Below are 20393 nucleotides of genomic sequence, written 5' to 3' on the forward strand. Positions count from 1 at the left end.
AATATTTTTTTAAAAAAAGAGGTTAAAATTGTGTTGAAAAACGCCCCAAAAGTGTGGATAAATATATGAAATAATCGAAAAAGTATTTAACGTTCGGGAGCTTCTAAAATTAATAAAAGAGGCACCAAGGGTCGAGGTTGAAGAACCAAGAACAAAACTCGAAAAAGAAGAAGAAGAATGAGAGTTGAAGAGTTAACAGTGGGTCGAGGCTCAAGAATGGGAGGTTTATGGGAAGAACGGTTGATGATTGTTGGGAGTGAGTCACAGGGCACGAGAACTCATGCTTAAAGTGGACAATATCATACCACAAATGCAACGCGAGTTGACAGTGGCACGGTAGTCTAGGTGTATGACATTGATGGGAGAGGGAGACGAGAGACGCAATGAGGTGTACAACCATGGAAGTGCTCGAGTTGGGCCAAGAAGTTTGGGTGACCTCTCTCGAGTTGGGTCGGATTGACTCGATTCTTTGCACATTGAACCCATATCGAATCGGGTCCTAAAAAAACAATCCTACCCAGCTCTTATAATTCGGGTGGAGCTAATTCGAGTTCTCAAGTTGATCAAGTCCTGATAGCTTCACGTCCCAATTTGCAAATTTACGAACAAAAACATAGCGCATTAAATAAATAAAACTTAGAATCATTCAATACAAAAAGAGAGAGGTTTGTAATATACAGACAATTTTAAAATTATGAATTAGTGAAAGTCTCATTGTAACATTAGCTTAGCCTTCAATAACATTAGCTATTTACTTACTTTAATGGGTACTACTCCTTATTAAGCATCTTGCTTTGCATACTATATCTTTAACAACCTACTCGCCCGGTCGAGCTAGATAGATCCAAAGTAGAGAAAGAATCAATGAAGTGATCAATCTACGCCACTCGCACCCCACTCGGACGTTTTCCTTCCATGGCGTCCTTCTTGTTTCGACAATCGGCGCAGAGGAAAGGGCCTTGCCATGGCTTTGAACTGGTGGAGAAGATGGAGCCAGCATGAACAGAGATGCCCTCACTGGGTGCAAGATCCACTTGACATATAGCACAAGTGAATAGGCTGGGTGTGCCATGTCTTGATCCGCTCAACTCTACACTTCCAAGCCTGCAACAACACCTCATCTTTCTAACTAAACCATATCAAGCCAAACAACCGCTAGATCTAGGACATTGTCATCGATGTAGATGTAGACACAGACGCAGGTTCTTGTGAGATCCCACGTCGGTTGGAAAGGAGAATGAAGCATTCTTTATAAGTGTGTGGAAACTTCTCCCTAGCATACGCGTTTTAAAAATCTTGAGAGAAACCCCAAAGAGGACAATATCTACTAGAGGTGGGCTTAGGCTGTTACAAATGGTATCAGAGCCAGACACCGAGCAACGTCCCAGAGAGGAGGCTAAGCCTCGAAGGGGGGGACATGAGGCAGTGTGCTAGCAAGGACGCTAGACCTCAAAGGGAGGTGGATTGTGAAATCTCACATCAGTTGGGGAGGAGAACGAAATATTCTTTATAAGGGTGTGAAAACCTCTTCCTAGTCAATGCGGTTTAAAAACCTTGAGGGAAACCCCAAAGAGGACAATATCTGCTAGAGGTGAGCTTAGGCTGTTACAAATGGTATCAGAGCCAGACACCGAGCAACGTCCCAAAGAGGAGGCTAAGCCTCGAAGGGGGGTGGACACGAGGTGGTGTGCCAACAAGGACGCTAAAGCTCAAAGGAGGGTGAATTGTGAGATCCCACATCAGTTGGGGAGGAGAACAAAATATTCTTTACAAGGGTGTGAAAACCTCTTCCTAGCAGACACGTTTTAAAAACCTTGAGGGAAAATTCAAAGAAGACAATATCTGCTAGAGGTGGGCTTAGACTATTACAAATGGTATCAGAGCCAGACACCGAACGATGTCCCAGAGAGGAGGCTGAGCCTCGAAGAGGAGGTGATATCACTCACCACCTGATCTTTCTAACTAAACGATATCTAACCAAACAAGTTATAACGATCTGTTAATCGAACCGCTAGATCTAGGACATTGTCGTCGATGTAAATAATCACAAGCAAGAGAGGAAAGACGAACCTGTCGGCCAGCATGGCGGAGCCGTCTTCAAATAGTTCTTCCACGAGACCGATAGCTGATAGTTTCTTCGATAACTTATTAGAACTGTGAGACTTTTTCCTGAACAATAGAGATTTCAGAACGCTTTGTTTCTTTGGAGGAGGAGAAGACTGAGCTGAGTTATCAGGAGGGATTATGTCTACAACTATGCAGGTTGTATCATCTTTCAACCCTCTTGTTCTTAACGTTTCCTGAACAGATCATGGAAATCAAACTTCAAAACGATTGAATACGACAAGAAAATGTAACACCCAAATCCACTGCTAATAGATATTGTTCGCTTTGGCCCGTTACGTATCGCCATCAGTCTCACGGTTTTAAAACGAGTCTACTAGGGAGAGGTTTTCACACCCTTATAAGGAATGTTTTGTTCTCCTCTCCAACCGATGTGGGATCTCACAATCCACCCCCCTTGGGGCCAGCGTCCTCGCTGGCACACCGCTTGGTGTCTAGCGCTGATACCATTTGTAACAGTCCAAGCCCACCGCTACCAGATATTGTCCGTTTTGGCCCATTACGTATCGCCATCAGCCTCACGATTTTAAACACACGTCTGTTAGGAAGAGGTTTCCACACCCTTATAAGGAATGCTTCGTTCTCTTCTCCAACCGATGTGGGATCTCACAATCCACCCCCCTTGGGGCCAGCGTCCTCGCTGGCACACCGCTTGGTGTCTAGCGCTGATACCATTTGTAACAGTCCAAGCCCACCGCTACCAGATATTGTCCGTTTTGGCCCATTACGTATCGCCATCAGCCTCACGATTTTAAACACACGTCTGTTAGGAAGAGGTTTCCACACCCTTATAAGGAATGCTTCGTTCTCTTCTCCAACCGATGTGGGATCTCACAATCCATCTCACTTGGGGGCCCAACGTCCTCGCTAGCACACCGTCCAGTGACTGACTCTGATACCATTTGTAACAAACACATCTGTTAGGGAGAGATTTCCACACCCTTATAAGGAATGCTTCGTTCTCCTCTCCAACTGATATGGGATCTCACAATCCACCCTCTTGGGGCCCAACGTCCTTGCTGGCACACCACCCAGTGACTGGCACTAATACCATTTGTAACAGCCCAAATACACCGCTAACAGATATTGTCTGTTTTGGCCCGTTACATATCACCGTCAGCCTCACAGTTTTAAAGTGCATCTGTTAGGGAGAGATTTTCACACCATTATAAGGAATGTTTCGTTCTCCACTCCAATCAACATGGGTTCTCACAAAAAAGATGCTGGAAAGTGAAAATCCGACATCAAGGTCACTTAAATTACCTTCACGACTTGCCTAGCAGCGAGCTCGGCCGGTAGTCCACGGCAGGACTTTGCAGCCATATCCGATGATAGGGCGTCCCAGATGCCATCCGAAGCAATTATAAGCCTCCCACCAGCATTAGATAACTTTAGATTAGACCAAACAAGTATTTTAGAAACGTTACATATACAAGATTGATTGGCTATGTTACAAATCAGAATTATGTCAATACCTTTACTTGTTTAACAAATGGAATCGGAACTATAAACTCTCCAACGTCCCGGTCTCCGATCGATCGAGAAAGGCATAAACCTCCAGGCCAACACCGGAGCGGACCGATCTGTAACATCGAAGCAAATACACAAAGGGAAATTCAACAAGTCTTTAAACTAATACAATGCTTTTATGTGTCCAACAGTTAAGAACTTGCTTCACCTCAGCACCACCAACAATGCTTAATCTTCCGATTTCGCCACCGCTGGCAGTCACACGTTCTCGCCTGCATCGACACCAAAATCACTTAGCCAGTTAGCACGATGCAAAAACGACAGCATTGGATGGAAAAAGGAAACATACTCTTCAACATTATCTTCAAGTCTATGATCGATCGTTAACGCAGAGACAGCACCACCCTGAGTATCTAAAACACATCGAGAGTCTCCAACCGACGCTACTGTCACTGTCCATCCATCGATGATTACAAACGTAGCTGTAGTTCCAGAAGTTTCACCTGTTAAACATTCAAAATGAGCATCAAAGAACGAGTTCGGATCAGACTGCAGGCCATTGAGAAAGAGAATAAACTATCGTCGAGGCAGGCCAGCGAACAATTCCCGCACCTCGGCTTTGAAACTCCTTGTCTGTCTTCACAAATCCAGCAACCAAAGCTCGAGGTAGAGCTTGAAGCCACTCCTCCTGCCCGAGGCCACGAGGAAGCGCACCTAAGACATGGCTCAACAAATGTTCCCTGGTGAAAATTGCAGCAGCATTTCCATTGTGTCCATCAAATATCTGAAGGAAGTAGAAGCATATAGTGATCAACATGAAAAACTACACATCAACATCCATCAGAAAGGCTGATTTGAAAAGGTTTCTATGAAATCCCACATCGGTTGGGGAGGAGAACGAAAGATTCTTTATAAGGGTGTTTAAACCTCTCCCTAGCATACGCGTTTTAAAAACCTTGCGAGGAAACCCAAAAGGGAAAGTTCAAAGAGGACAATATCGTCTAGTGGTGAGCTTGGGCCGTTACATATGGTATCAGAGCCAGACACCAGGTGCTAGCAAGGAAGCTAAACCCCGAAGGGGGTGGACACGAGGCGGTATGTCAGCAAGGATGGTGGGCCCTGAAGGGAGTGGATTGTGAGATCCCACATCGGTTGAGGAGGAGAACGAAGCATTCTTTATAAGGGTGTGTAAACCTCTCCCTAGCAGACGCGTTTTAAAAACCTTGATGGGAAGCCCAAAAGGAAGAATCCAAAGAGAACAATATCTACTAGCGGTGGGCTTGGGCCGTTACAAATGGTATTAGAGCCAAACACCGAGTGCTAACGAGGAGCAGAACCCCGAAGGTAGGTGGACACGAGGCGATTTGCCAGCAAGGACTCTAGCCCCCGAAGGGGGTGGATTGTGAGATCCCACATCGGTTGGAGGAGGAGAACGAAGCATTCTTTATAAGAGTGTAAAAACCTCTCCCTAGCAGATACGTTATAAGAACCTTAAAGGGAAGCCCGAAAGGGAAAATCCAAAGAGAACAACATCTACTAGCGGTGGACTCGGACCATTACAGTTTCGATCAACTACAACCAATTGGAACAGAGGAAATCTCCAGAACCCATTTGCAAAATCTAATGAAACACTTGAAATTCAGTAAAAGACCCCTCAATCACAAAGAAAACAGAGCAATCCAGACAGTAAACAAGCCTCAAGTTCATGTTACAAGACAATGGATGAACAAATAAACAGAGACACAAGGACTTTCACGAAATCAAACTCATAAAAAACAAGAAGAACAGAGAAAGAACTTACAGCAAATACAGAAAAAGTGGATGAAGGGTTCCCAGGTACTCGCTGACAATCAGTTTTCATAAGAAAATAATCCTCCCCCTTCCTAGACTGCGCAGCACTCCCATATCTTATAGTCGGCTTCTCCAATCTCTCATTCCTCACCTCTTTACTGATCAAAGCAGCAAGAGGCACCAGATTATGATGATGATGGCGACGCCTCCCTTCTCTGGAAGCCATTAAAACACCAAAGAAAAACTCACGCCCTCAGGCCTCAGCTCTCAGGGCGTAAGATTTCAAAACAATCCACACTCCAAAGAAAACCCAAGTGCAGATTTCACTAGAAATTACTTAAACAAGCAGACGACAAAGATCAGATCCAACCAGACAAGAACAAGAAGAATGTCTTGCGGCGTGTCGCGTGAAGATCAAGAACAGATCTGGTTAAGACAAAGAAAACCCAAAAGGGAAACCACGAAATTGTTCAAAAATTGAAGAGATACCCACAAAACAATCAAGATTTATGAACAAAACCCAGTTCAGATTCCTCCAAATTCCGTCCCTAAACACCAAATCAACCCTTGAAATCTATGAAACTTGGGGATTTTCAGGTGCTTAAAATGGGTTTTCTGGGAAAGTGAGGGAGAAAGTGGCTTTGCTGTAAAAGCAATAGAAGAATTCTCTCTCATCCAAAAGTTAGTTTCGCTTCGAATACCCTTTTTCTCATCCAACAAATTAAAGTAACAAATAACCGATTGGAAGAACAGTTGCAAATAGTGAAATCCAAATACCCAATTAAAAATTTCAATGATTTCAATCTCAATTTGGATTAGAACACAGAGATTGAATGAAAATCAATACTCAAATTATAATGTTGATGAACATATTTGTTCAATCATTTGATTTAATAAAAACAAATATCCTTAAAATCTTTTGTTTGGTTTTTTTTAATTATTGGATTGAAAATTACGAATTTACAAATATATATATATATTAATTTTGGTATCTGAGCTCATTGCCTTTTGCACGTGGAGTGGGGGTAGGAATAGTTGGTGGAATGATGACCCTTTATTAATTTAATATTTATGTAATTTTAATTTTATTATTATTATTATTATTATTATTATTATTTATTTTTAATAATTAAATTTAATTGTTTGGAAAGGCTTGAGAAAAAGGTTTTGCATGGGTACAGTTTTTTTTAATAATAATAATTTTAAATAAATAAGTAAAAAAGCTGACACGTGTGAGAAAAAAGTTCGCATGTTTTTCTGTAATCGCACGACAATGATGTGGAAATCTCAAGCACTTCACAGGCACGTGCCTCTAAACAACATTATTAGTTTAATATTTTTTTATTAATCATTATTAATTTTAGTTACCATTTTTATTTATTTATTATTATTTAATTCAACCTTCAACCTTAAGAATTTAGAGATATTGTTGAGTAGGATTAGAGACTTGTAGCCCACACCTGACGACACGGCTCGTAGAGTAAGCTCGCTGCTAAGAGATATTATTCTTTTTGGACTTTCCTTTTAAGGTTACGTGTTAATTAGGGAGAGATTTACACACCCTTATAAGAAATGTGTCGTTTTTGTCTCTAACCGATATGGGACCTCACAGCTTAAAACATAACTCGGCTTATATTATTCTTAACACAACACTTAGTCTAATCGTTGACGTTAGCGTAAGAACATGTTTGGTACATCCCCTACACGAGTGTGACTATCTCCTTTGTAGGGCAATTCGACATTTTTATTCATTATTTCGACTACAAAACTGATAAGGATCTAAGACTAGATTCTTGTATCGAACGCTTTAGTAGACAGATAAATTCGAGACGAACCTTAAGAAAATAAGAGATATTGTTATGAATGGGATTAGAGACCTATAGCCCACGATGAGGCTCGTGGAGCTTGTCGAGTTGAGGAGGTAGCAAGTCTAATCAGTCTAACAAACTCAATACAAAGCGGGTCAAGACCTAGGTCATCTTCTCATCTAATTGAACATAAGAACATGTTTCATACAACAGTGTGAGTATCTAAGCAACTCGACCATTTAATTGACATGGACTTAAAAGATGTGTCGAATGGAGTCAAATTAAGTAGACAATAATGACAGTAATTAAATAGGTAAGAGAAAAAAAGAGGTTAAGCTTTTGATTAATTAAAGTCACAAATTGCGAGAAGTTAAAAGGCGTGATTAGCACGTGGATGACTTATTTTACTTTTATTTGGAATTAAGTAAAATTAAAAATTGGATTGAATAATATAAAATTTTCACTAATTAAGTAGATTAGCATGTGATGGTCTATTACTTAGCTTAATAATTGAGTCATTTAGATCCAAATTTCCTCCCTAATTACGGGTTTTTATTTCCGTTTTATATTATTGCTAAGGTATCCAATGTGACTTTACATATAATATTTTAGATGAGTTAATATGACGTGGCGATTAATTAATCGTAAGGGTGTTTGTATGATAGTAAAATTGGGTCGGGTTAAAATCTTTTATGTTATTAATGGATTGTGACTTATAAAACGAACAACTTGACAATTCAACCGGTTGACCTGTAATTGACCTAAAAAGGAAAATGAAATATGTGGATGAGGGTTGGGAGTTGATGTGGGAAAAGGACATATAGTGACCAAATCAAAGTGCATGTCACCATCACTCCTCTACCACCAGCTGCATTTTGGCCTTTCATTTATCTTCTCCTTCATTATCCTTGGACTACTTGACCCTTCACACACTATTATACAACTAACATAAGTAACATATTTTCGATCTAGAGATAAAAGATTTGATTCAGTTACGTACAATTGAAGTCTATGTGAAATCTCACATCGGTTGGAGAGAAGAATAAAACCTTCCTTATAAGAGTGAAGAACCATTTTCCTAGTAGACGCATTTTAAAACTGTGAGGCTGACGATGATATGTAATGGGCCAAAACAGACAATATTTACTAACAGTAGGCTTGAGCTGTTACAAATGCTATCAGAACTAGACACCGGGCAATATGCCAATGAGGACGCTAGATCCCCAAGATGGGTGGATTGTGAGATTCCACATTAGTTGAAGATGAGGATGAAGTTACAAGTCAAAACAGACAATATTCACCAACAATGGGCTTGGGCTATTACAAATAGTATCAGAGCTAGACACCAGACAATGTGTCAAGTACGCTAGACCCCAAAGTGGGTAGATTGTGAGATTCCACATTGATTAGAGAGGAGAATGAAGTATTCCTTATAAGGGTGTGAAAACCTCTCCTTAATAGACAAGTTTAAAAACTGGGAGGTTGATGACGATACATAATGGGCCAAAGTGAACAATATCTACTATCAGTGAGTTCAGGTTGTTAAAGTCTCCATTCCTATATCCCTATTTTCATAATTGAATACAAGTAGAAGAAACATTTTCATTCTTCCTATCTATCTATAATGTTTCAAAAGGTAAGCCTGTAAGCAAGCATAGAGATTACTTTCCCACAATATATTTATCAAGTTGAAAAACAAAATATATAATAAAGTTAGATCCAAATCTAAAAGGACAGAATAGAACACACATAAAAGATAAAAAAAAAAAGTACTAAAATAATAAAATTGAAAAGCATAAACAACCAATAAACCTCTGACCACTGCAGACTTCTTTTCCATTCAATGAAGACACAAAAATTCAGGTCAATGCTCTAATCTTATCATCGGGCTTTCCAGGCTCTAACAAAATCCAAGCCTAAGTTTGGCCCATATTCAATTCAAGAAGAAGAAATGAGAGTATAATCTTTGTTTGTACAGCTGAACGATTTCTCAATAGTTCTTATATGTAAATGTACATTCCCTACCTTGTATATAGTTGCCAAAATTGATTCACAGATATACATGCAACATTATTATGTTTTGTTTTCCAGAGGGAGCCAAATATGTATTGTATTTCTCCCTAACATTATCATAATCTAAATTTCTATCATTAAACTAAAACAAAAGGAAAGAGAAGGCAAAGAATTAGGAAATAGATGATAGAGAAGTAGAAGCACTAACAAATGAGGTTGAGCTGATCCATTTATCAGCAACAGAAGTAGGGGACAACAGCTGCTGCCTCTTATTCTTCAACAATTCAACTTCATCATACTCTGGAGAAGGAGCTGGATCATAGCTCTTCGACAGTGCACTATTATCCTGCAAATTCTCGTTTTCTTCCCCACTCTCAATCCTCTTTAAAGTTTCCAGCGCTTCTTCCATTGTTGGTCTCCTTTCCTTGTCTTGCTGCAGACATAGAAAAGCTAGCCAAGCCACTGCCAATATCATGCGTCGAACCTTTTCGTCTGATTGATACCCGAGGCATGGATCAATCAGCTCATCAATTTCCTGTCTTAAAATTTTGTCCACGGCTAAGTTAGACAAATTAATCTCGTGCCGATGCCTTGTTATATCAACAGCTGGCATTGACGATATAAGCTCGATTAAGACGACACCAAAACTATAAACATCGCTCTTGGTTGTAAGCTGATAACACTGATAATACTCAGGATCAACGTAACCAGGGGTGCCTTGAGGAGCAGTCGAGACATGACTAACGTCGTTTGGGAATAGTCTAGAGAGACCAAAATCAGCGACTTTGACGGAAAAATTACTGTCCAAGAGAATGTTAGTAGTCTTCACATCACGATGAATGATATCAGAAGCGTGGAGATAAACTAGAGCACTTGCTGTTTCAATAGCAATGGTCATCCGAATAGGCCATGTGAGCAAGCTAAAACTTGCTTGTTCGCCATGAAGATGATCAGCAACAGTACCATTTGCGACAAATTCATAAACAAGAAGAAGTTCACGACTGCGTTTTGAAGTGCATCCATAAAGGGAGACCAGATTTTTATGGCGAAGGCGGGTGAGAATTTTAACCTCATTCATGAATTGCTCTACTCGTCTATAGTTATGTTGATATAAGCGCTTCACGGCAACTTCCCGGCCATCAAGGAGTTTCCCTAGTTAGATGAAAAATCAAGGTTATAGACAAGTTTCTAATGGAAGTTTTCCATATGCTACTTAAAACGCAATTCAACAAAAGTGAGTAAAAAGAAGTGTTTCTGTTACCATGGTATACGGTTCCAAAACCACCATCTCCAAGTTCTTTATCACGATCAAATTTGTTAGTGGCCATTTCGAGTTCGCCATATGAGAAAACAGGAACTTCAAAGCACACGCCACCATCTTCCAGGTCGAATTTTGAGTAGGGTTCACAAGATATATTCCTTGTTAGCATTGTTGGAGCAGCACGCCTTTTTTTGCAGTACCAAAGAGCAAATAATAGCATAAGCAGATTTACACCTAGGACTCCAACACCTGTAGACAAAAGGGAGGTGGGAACAGTGGTCAGAATTTTCTTCAGTTATGACGAACAGCTAAAACGTAACAAGGACGAATGAAGTTAGCTCGTCCATTTTAGTAAGAAGTCAATTTTTACGTATAATTTGATAGGCTTCCCATGAGATTCTCATCATTTCACGTGCATAGATGCATTTCATCTGAGAAGGAAATTTTTTTACATAATATTGAAGAGAGATCTCGAATAGCAGTTGCATCGTATTACATACAGTGTCGAGATGATATCAGCTTAAAGAAAATTTAAGACGAGAATTACAATTTCTCAAAGAAAGTTGCCCCACCTAGTCCTATCCACAAGCTCATTCTACTTTTATCTGCAATAGCAATGAAAAAGAATTGTGTTAGATTCAAACTCATAACCATTCATTGTAGAATAACCCAGCTTCTGTTCTTCGAAACACAGATCATGCACAAGAACAGACTTCAAAAACCCATCTGAAAAACCAATAATGCCCATTTCCAGTAGGAAAAACGCAGTAAAAACAAGGAAATTGTAACTAATAAATAAATTGCAAAGCCTAATCCAAACAATCCAAGAACAGTTTACTGGACTTTTACATAAAATTCAATACCTTTGCTTGCTTCTCGTTTTCCATCCTTACACACAAATTTTTCATTGGTAATCGAGCATTGGCCTCCTTCACGGAAACAGTCATAACATATACTAGATACGGTCACTCGCAGTTGGAAATCAGCAGTAAACTCAAGAACAGAATTATTGGGACCAACCGGGAGAACTGGAACTAAAAATCTAGAATTGGAAGTGGAACAGTTTGGAGGAGTATCAGAGTTGAGGATTGAATAAATACCAGGGCAGCTAAATTTACTGATGAAAAGAGGAAAATCACCTCCAGGATTATCTGTGCAATTGGATAAGGTAATATTATTGTTTGTGGATAAAGAAAATGAAGGAGACGTCGGAAGAGACAGATCGTCCAGAATTGAACAATTGCGAGAGTTTATTTGCTTTTGAAGTTCTGTGTCATTGATATGGATGACATTAGCCTGAGATATGCTAACAACATCGAACCATACATCTCGTTCACGTTTCAGCTGGATTTTTGGCTCTCCTGAGCAGTTTCTAACTGTGTATAATCCGCAATCAGTAAGCGTTTCGTTGTTAAAAGGGAATCCTAAGAAGCCAAAATTTCCACAATCGAAGGGCGGGCAATCTGGACGAACGAAACTAGTATCATTCCGAGCCAAAGGATGTGCTACTAGATGAGAAAGAACAAAGGACAAAATGAAAGAACAGAACAACCCCATATGAAATTCCATATTCACACTACCAGAAAACCCACCTCGATCTCCAAATCTACCTCTCCGAATTGTTTATGGTTTCTAGGTTTTCCACGTTGAACTCCTCCCAAAACCAAGTGGTGATCAAATCCAGATATGGAAGTTTCCAAGAAACACACCGAGAGAAAAAGAATAAAAAAAAAGGTGGGGACATCCTCAAGAAATTTACAATGAAATTGTAGAGATCCAAAACTTCCCCCAATTGACCAGTCGTTACATAGACTTGACTCTTTGACTGTTCATAATCTCTCGTTTGAACATTCAAAACAGAGGCGATAATTAAACGAGGATTTCGTCAGTCGTGGCATAAGGTTAACCAAACCCTAAAAATCGCTATCTCTATCTCAATCTAGTCAGAAGTCTTCGCCCGAGACGAACCGATTGCACAAAAAAGTCAGAAGTTAGTTGTGGAAAACAGAGGACGAACAGTACACGTCTACGACTGAATCTTTCGCACATTACGAAATAGCGAATTATAAATTACCAGAACACAAGAATATGAATGGAAAGAACATAACCAGTGGAAAATCAGAGCGTTGAGTTGTTGAAGAAGAAAACGTTGAACACTCACAGCTCTCATGATCATGGCCGTCGAAGAAACTGCTCGAGTTTCACAGAGAAGCGATCGAATTCTCTCCCGTCTCTTCGCCGGAGATCAGGAAAGAAGACAACCGCGGATTTCACGGCCGCTCTACAGATGAAAGACTCATAAGTTCCCGCTTTTTTTTTTTTTTTTTTTTTTTCTTCTTCTTTATTTTTAAATAAATAATATTCCAATTAGATTTATTTTTCAAATTATAAATTTATAATTCGATTTTGTTTCTTGTTAATAAATTTTGGTTTGAAATCAAATAATAATAATAAAATTTGTTTTATTTTTCTTCTTTGAAAAATAATATAATAAACAATAAATAAAATATTTTGTTCTCTAAATTCAAAACTTTACAATAAATTTTTTTAATATAATCATTAAATAATATTTTCATGTAAAATAAATCGGATAAATATATATATATATATATGGACGTGGATAGATAATTCTCGAAAATAGTAATAAATAAAAAATTATAAATATTTTAAATATATCAAAATACCCGAAAAAGAAGATTGTAAAATAAGACAAATAGAATAAAACAAAAAAAAAAATCTTTCGATAAATGTGAAAACTTTAGTAGTAAGTCAATGAGTTCGAGCCATTTGACCAATGTGCCGTGAAGTATTGACTCAAACACGAAAAGTTATTTGGACTTCGCTGCTCAACTCTAAGTTGGCAGATCTAATTACTAGGGATGTTCAGATAATCTTATGGTCTCGATAACACGAATTACTAGGGTTAGATATTTTTCGATCTGGGTTTGGTTAAATTTTTAGAAAATGAAAAATTTAGCTCGGTTAATCGGTTACAGGTCAAAAATAAGGTTCACCATCCAACACTACATTTTATTAAAAAAATAAAAACAACCCGATAATCGAATCTAATGTAACTTTCCATATTTGCCCCCGGCCCCATCCATGCTATTAGTGGCAAAGTAATGATTATTTGACCCAAAAACGTAAAAGCATCTCTTTTTATTTTTTTTAAAAAAAAAGCAAAAAAATGTATTAACTTTTCAGCGTAATCCCAATGTAAATCAAAAACTCTCAATTCATCAACGAATTTGAAGTGGGATTCGAGCCTTAGTTCATCCAATCAAGAAAGAATTAAATTAAAATAAAATAAGGTTCAAATCCATGGCAGAGAGAATGCGGTGGCGGAGAAGAAAAAAAGGAACTCACCCGGCGGCGATGGCGGATTACAGCGAAGAGCATGGGGCCGATCAGGACAATAACACTTGAAAAAATGCGTCGAATAATCAAACCCACAAAACCCACCACTCTTGTTGCAGAAGCTACACTCTCCCGCCGTCCATTTCATCACCAACCCATTTCTCTCCGCCGCACGCCGCCTTTCGTCGCTGCTACAAATCTCTCCCTGGCCATCGGCGAGATGGAATGGTTCGTTAAACAGAGAGAGGTTGCCAATCAAAAGACGACACTCAGAGGCCGTCAAAACCGCGTCGTCGGAGAGTCGGAGAGAGTGAGTTTCGTATGAAATACTCCGGACGACGAGATCCCTGCCGGAGAGATGGAGGATTGGGTGGCCGTTTTGGTGGCATTTTAGCTTGAATCCTGGGTATCCACAGAATTTCTGTTGGCGATGTTCGATGTGAAATGGGTACTGAATTGTCTGGCCGTCGTCGCAGGACATTGGTCGACGGCAGGCCTCGAAGCGGCGGTCTACGGCGGCGGAGGGTGTCGCCGGCGGGAGGAAGATGGAAATTAAAATGAAAATGGAGATATTTAACACCATTTAGAGAGAAACAGAGAGAAACAGAGAGAAACAGAGAGAAAAGGTGTGGGTTTATGAATTGGGATTGGCTCCCACTTGGAGGAGGCTGCTTTTTGGGGTGTGAATATCGGTGGAGCTGAAGAACTCTGTGTGGGCTGCGCGTGTCGGTCTAAATTAGTTGTCGGAAATCATAGACCGTTGAATTGGCTGGTTTTTCAAACCCAACACTTACGTTGACTTTTTTTTTTTTTGTTCCTGTTAGTTTTGACCTTTCACTTAGAATTTACATGTTTTTTTTTATATTAAATTACAAGTTTAATTGTTTGTGTTTAATATGTTTTAAAATTCTTGTCTAAATTCAATTTTTTTTTTGTTTTTAAATTTATAAATTTAATAGACACAAAATTGAAAAATATAGAATATAACTGGATCTATTGTTTACGAATGGAATTCGTGTGCTCTATTAGATGTATTTAAACGTCGGTGCACAATATCTTAGACGAGTTTCGTGCCCTTTTGAGTGCATGTTCTTATTAATTTGGTAAAAGTTTAATACCGATAAACTGAAGAAAAAAAAAAGTTATTTTTAGATGAGTGGTAGTTGATTCCCCCTTGGATGTCAGGCTCGTGCTGTTGATAGATGTCCCATGCCACCTTTAGTGAACAGCTTTGAAAATGAATGAATTGTAATATAGCGTCGAATAAACTATAGCTCTATTCCCGACTCGAGAATCTATCAAGGACTTGTTGGGAGGGGAAACAGGGAGCCCTATGCTATACATCATATTGTCGTGAGACGACTGCACCTTACATGTTTTTCAAACTCCACACTGTGCGTTGACTTTTTTGTTCCGGTTAGTTTTGACATTTGACTTAGAATGTACATGTTTTTTTTTTTTTTTTTAAATTAAATTACAAGTTTAATTGTAAAATTTTTTATTTGGTATTTAATATGTTTTAAAATTATAGTCTAAATTACAAGTACTCGGTTTCCTGCCCTTTTGAGAACACATTCTTACTAGTTCGATAAAAGTTTAATACCGACAGACTGAAAAAATAAGAGTTTTTTTATTATTTTATTTTATATAGATAAGTTGTTGATTCGCTCTTGGATGTTAGACTCGTGTTGTCGATAGACGTCCCATGCCACCTTTAGTGAACAACTTTAAAAATGAATGAATTGTAACGTCAAATAAGCCATGACTCTATTCCCGACTCGAAACCTACCATGGACTTGTTGGGAGGGGAAACAAGGAGACTTATGCTACGTCCTATTGTCTTGGGATGACTGCACGTTACATCGTAACAACATGACAAACTGAAGGCAAAAACTCAGTTGGACATTCCTGTTATGTAAACACGATTTCATCGATGATGTCGTGGGTAAAAAAATTAGGGAATAAATTTGGTATATCTACGATGTGCTCGCTTAAAAGTATCTAAAATTAGGAAGAGATTTCCGCTATTAAAATTATAGCCCGTTTAGTTAATTTTGTATGATATATTTCAAAATAACAAATAAAGAATTAATTTGGAGCATTTAATGAGTCATATTATTTATTTGATATTAAAATATAGAAATGGAATTTAGAAAATAATAATGAAAAAAATAAAGAAAATTTAAAAATTCAACTTGGTTATATGGAGTTAAAAAAGTCAAATGGTTGACTGTATAATAGAGAGTATCGACGTGTCGTCTCCGTATTCACAATTCAAACACCACATATTTCCAACCCTCCATTATTAATTTATATTATTTTTATTTTTTAAATTACACTTAAATTTAAATGATTAAAAATTACACTTTAATTTCACCTTTTTTTTTTTTTTTAATAATTATTATTTATATACAACGAGTTTCTTCGGATTCAAGGGCTACCGAAAATCTCCTACTTCGCGCCCCTCGAATCATGAGGTCTGTAATTTATCTTCCCTCTCTGGTAATGGATCTTTCCATGTTTGATGAAATGAACTCATTTCTGTATTTGTATGCATCATTCCCGAGTTTGATCGATTCGGTTTTACTTCTAATCTGGAATAGCATTGTGGATTCTGTTTTTTTTTTTGTTAATTCGTGCAGTATTTGCCCTAATTCTTGAGTCTGAAATCTTTGGATCATATATATTGTTGGATGAGACTGTTTGTTCGATGATTTAATCTCCAAGAACCATGGATTTTTGAAAAATTGCGTTACATTTTTTCTTTTCAACCTAGAGAAATGACTAGTAGTTCATATTTGACTTCTTTCTTACTGATAAGCTCCAGATTTTGTTGGTGGTTGACGTTTATGGAGCCAATCGTTATCCACACAGTGTGGGGGTTTCTTTTTATGGATATCTATTTCCACTAATTGTTTGTGCCATTTTCCATTTACACTGTGGTGGAAGTAAGGGACATGTAGAGTAATTGAAGGTCCTTGTGCATGTGTTTATCTGGTTGGATTAACATCAAAGTCTTTAGGTGAGATCCCACATTGGTTGGAGAGAGAAACGAGTCTTCTTTGTAAGGGTGTGGAAAGTTCTCCCTAGTAGATGCGTCTTAAAAACCTTGAGAGGAAGTTTGAAAGGGAAAGCCCAAAGAAAGCAATGCTGGCACACCGCTTGGTGTCTAACTCTGATACCATTTGTAACAGTCCAAGTCCACCGCCAGTAGATATTGTCTTGTTTAGGCTTTCCCTTCAAGGGCTTGCTCTTAAAGCTTTAAAACGGGTCTACTAGTGAGAGGTTTCCATATCCTAAGGAATGCTTCATTCCCCTCTCCAACCAATGTGGGACCTCACAATCCACCCATTGAGGGTCAGTGTCTTAAAAACCTTGAGAGAAAGTTTGGAAGGGAAAGCCCAAAGAAAGCAATATCTGTTAGCGGTTTAGAAACTTCGCTGGCACACCGCTTGGTGCTTGACTCTGAAACCATTTGTAACAGTCCAAGCCCACTGTTAGTATATATTGTCATGTTTAGGCTTTCCCTTCAAGGGCTTGCTCTTATAGTTGAGTAAGGACTGTCAGCTTCAACTCTTTTTTTCGTTTCAACAGGAGCATTATGTAAGGGGAATCTAGTTATATCTTTAAATCTTAGTCCTTCTCTTTAAAACGCGTCTACTAGCGAGAGGTTTCCACATCCTAAGGAATGCTTCATTCCCCTCTCCAATCGATGTGAGACCTCATAATCCACCCCTTTGAGGGCCAGTGTCTTAAAAACCTTGAGAGAAAGTCTGGAAGGGAAAGCCCAAAGAAAGCAATATTTGTTAGCGGTTTAGAAACCTCGCTGGCACACCGCTTGGTGCATGACTCTGATACTATTTGTAACAGTCCAAGCTCACTGTTAGTAGATATTGTCCTGTTTAGGCTTTCCCTTCAAGGGCTTGCTTTTAAAGCTTTAAAATGCCTCTACTAGTGAGAGGTTTCCACATCCTAAGGAATGCTTCACTCCCCTCTCCAACCGATGTGGAACCTCACAATCCACCCCTTTGAGGACTAGCGTCCTCACTGGCACACCACTCAATGTCCGGCTCTAATACCATTTGTAACAGCCCAAGCCCACTACTAGTAGGTATTGTCAACTTTGGCCCGTTACGTATCACAATGTGTCTGTTAGAGAGAAGTTTTTACACTTTTATAAGTAATATTTTGTTCTCATCTCCAACCAACGTGGGATCTCACAATCTTCTATTTTTAGACTCGAACTACTCCTCAAGACAAGATTAGGGAACCTTTCACATCGACAAAGATAACAACAATCAAAAGTTTTGTTTCCGGGCACCTCTTAGTACTTCTCCTTTGCATCTGCTTTCATTTTGTTTCATTTGAATCTCTATATAACTTGCTCTTCCGTCCATAGTTTCAACAAAACCATTAGCTAACTTGGAGGCACTGATAAACTTTTGGCTGCTGCATTTTTCAACGCTCAAAAACCATATATGTGAAGGAGAATCCTTTGCTGGTTGTTTTCATCCACATGATTTTGTCCACAATAATTGTCTTATTGTCTTAACAGGGAGCCCACTTATTGCAATTTGCAGACTCTTCGTGTAATTTAGGTAAAGTTTCATGTTCTTTGTTCTTTTGCTTCTTTTTCAGGTTTTTCTCTTTAACACATCATGGGTTTCATTCTCTCTCTTCCATTATTTCACTTCCTAAGTAACATTTATTTCTTTTTTTAATACAATTTTTGTTTCTTTGGTAGGATATTAACTCGAAATTAATTATTTAGTGCACCATAACGTGTAATATGTTCTTCCTTTATATTATTTTGTTCTTGGTTGTGCGTTTATGACTCAGTCTTAGGATAGAGTAGATAGCTGAATCAGAATTATAATCATCTTATTTATTCTTTGGAGTGCATTTATGACCCAATTTTGGGACAGGGCAGATAGCTGAATCATAATAATAATAATCATCTTATCCATTGAGTTACCCAGCCAAGCCATGGGTCATTGCTGATAGATATTGTCTTTTTTGAATTTTTCTTTTTCGGCTTCTCCTCAAAGTTTTGAGTTTGTGATTGTCTAAGTCTATTGCTAACAGATATTGTTCTTTTTGTGCTTTTCCTTATGATTGTCTAAGTCTATTGCTAGTAGATATTGTTCTTTTTGTGCTTTTTCGTGTGATTGTCTAAGTCTATTGCTAGCTGATATCGTTCTTTTTGTGCTTTTCCTTTCAAGTCTGTTAGGTNAACAAAACCATTAGCTAACTTGGAGGCACTGATAAACTTTTGGCTGCTGCATTTTTCAACGCTCAAAAACCATATATGTGAAGGAGAATCCTTTGCTGGTTGTTTTCATCCACATGATTTTGTCCACAATAATTGTCTTATTGTCTTAACAGGGAGCCCACTTATTGCAATTTGCAGACTCTTCGTGTAATTTAGGTAAAGTTTCATGTTCTTTGTTCTTTTGCTTCTTTTTCAGGTTTTTCTCTTTAACACATCATGGGTTTCATTCTCTCTCTTCCATTATTTCACTTCCTAAGTAACATTTATTTCTTTTTTTAATACAATTTTTGTTTCTTTGGTAGGATATTAACTCGAAATTAATTATTTAGTGCACCATAACGTGTAATATGTTCTTCCTTTATATTATTTTGTTCTTGGTTGTGCGTTTATGACTCAGTCTTAGGATAGAGTAGATAGCTGAATCAGAATTATAATCATCTTATTTATTCTTTGGAGTGCATTTATGACCCAATTTTGGGACAGGGCAGATAGCTGAATCATAATAATAATAATCATCTTATCCATTGAGTTACCCAGCCAAGCCATGGGTCATTGCTGATAGATATTGTCTTTTTTGAATTTTTCTTTTTCGGCTTCTCCTCAAAGTTTTGAGTTTGTGATTGTCTAAGTCTATTGCTAACAGATATTGTTCTTTTTGTGCTTTTCCTTATGATTGTCTAAGTCTATTGCTAGTAGATATTGTTCTTTTTGTGCTTTTTCGTGTGATTGTCTAAGTCTATTGCTAGCTGATATCGTTCTTTTTGTGCTTTTCCTTTCAAGTCTGTTAGGTAGAAGTTTTCACATCTCAATAAAGAATGTTTTGTTTCCTTCTCCAACTGACGTGGGATCTCACTATCCACTCCTTTGGGGCCAACGTCCTCGTTGACACTTGTTTCTTGAAGGTGAAAAATTTGTAATTAAAAAAAAAAAAAAAAAAGAATATATATATATATATATATATATATTTAGTTGGTAGTGTTCGATTTTATCGGACCGTACACGTGGCACAAAATGGTCCATTCAAAGGGGTCCACATTCCAGTTGCGATTGCGAGATGCCCCGTAAATAAACTCTCCTTACCTAACCACAGCTCCGGATCTCCTCCGCGTCAGACTTTTTCTTTTTCGTCCCTACATTTTCTCAATTTCACAGTTTTGCCCCTAAACAAAGACAAAACGTTAATTTTCGGAATTTCGTGTGGCGGGAGCTCGCCCTCTACTTCTAAATATTGAAAATTACATTATTATTATTATTATTATTATTATTATTATTATTATTATTATTATTATTATTATAC

At 38.3% G+C, this 20393-nt stretch overlaps 2 protein-coding genes and 1 long non-coding RNA gene across 5 annotated transcripts; 1 reads left to right on the forward strand and 2 right to left on the reverse strand.

Annotated features, from left to right (window-relative positions):
• Positions 1-621: 621 nt before the first annotated feature.
• Positions 622-6196, reverse strand: LOC111802307 (probable protein phosphatase 2C 15). Its single transcript, XM_023686617.1, has 8 exons — positions 5396-6196; positions 4207-4378; positions 3944-4097; positions 3803-3866; positions 3600-3707; positions 3388-3513; positions 2071-2300; positions 622-1104 (listed from the first exon to the last, which is right to left on the reverse strand). Exons 1-8 carry the CDS (start codon positions 5609-5611, stop codon positions 879-881), a joined length of 1296 nt encoding a protein of 431 aa, XP_023542385.1. The 5' UTR covers positions 5612-6196; the 3' UTR covers positions 622-878.
• A 2896-nt stretch (positions 6197-9092) lies between these two features.
• Positions 9093-14537, reverse strand: LOC111802015 (LEAF RUST 10 DISEASE-RESISTANCE LOCUS RECEPTOR-LIKE PROTEIN KINASE-like 1.2). Of its 2 annotated transcripts, none has more exons than XM_023686274.1 (4): positions 13834-14537; positions 11040-11072; positions 10468-10716; positions 9093-10358 (listed from the first exon to the last, which is right to left on the reverse strand). In XM_023686274.1, exons 1-4 carry the CDS (start codon positions 14405-14407, stop codon positions 9379-9381), a joined length of 1836 nt encoding a protein of 611 aa, XP_023542042.1. In that variant the 5' UTR covers positions 14408-14537; the 3' UTR covers positions 9093-9378. The 2 variants fall into 2 exon arrangements, with proteins under 2 accessions (XP_023542042.1, XP_023542041.1); XM_023686273.1 differs by lacking the exon at positions 13834-14537 and adding an exon at positions 11331-12568.
• A 1689-nt stretch (positions 14538-16226) lies between these two features.
• On the forward strand, positions 16227-19945 carry LOC111801449. Of its 2 annotated transcripts, none has more exons than XR_002816140.1 (3): positions 16227-16301; positions 18062-19054; positions 19885-19945. It is a non-coding gene; the product is annotated as an uncharacterized LOC111801449 (long non-coding RNA). The 2 variants fall into 2 exon arrangements; XR_002816141.1 differs by having other exon boundaries at positions 16233-16326.
• The last annotated feature ends 448 nt before the right edge of the window (positions 19946-20393 follow it).

This window comes from Cucurbita pepo, chromosome LG09, assembly GCF_002806865.2.
Source record: "Cucurbita pepo subsp. pepo cultivar mu-cu-16 chromosome LG09, ASM280686v2, whole genome shotgun sequence".
Taxonomy (NCBI): domain Eukaryota; kingdom Viridiplantae; phylum Streptophyta; class Magnoliopsida; order Cucurbitales; family Cucurbitaceae; genus Cucurbita; species Cucurbita pepo.

Coding starts and splice junctions, on each gene's coding strand:
- LOC111802015 (XM_023686273.1), bottom strand. CDS start 12,036: ATGGAATTTCATATGGGGTTGTTCTGTTCTTTCATTTTGTCCTTTGTT. Junction 10,717..11,039: donor GAGCTTGTGGATAGGACTAG/GTGGGGCAACTT, acceptor TTTTGTCTACAG/GTGTTGGAGTCCTAGGTGTA. Junction 10,359..10,467: donor TTTTGGAACCGTATACCATG/GTAACAGAAACA, acceptor TCATCTAACTAG/GGAAACTCCTTGATGGCCGG.
- LOC111802307 (XM_023686617.1), bottom strand. CDS start 5,611: ATGGCTTCCAGAGAAGGGAGGCGTCGCCATCATCATCATAATCTGGTG. Junction 3,867..3,943: donor CTTGAAGATAATGTTGAAGA/GTATGTTTCCTT, acceptor GTGTCGATGCAG/GCGAGAACGTGTGACTGCCA. Junction 3,708..3,802: donor GCATTGTTGGTGGTGCTGAG/GTGAAGCAAGTT, acceptor TCGATGTTACAG/ATCGGTCCGCTCCGGTGTTG.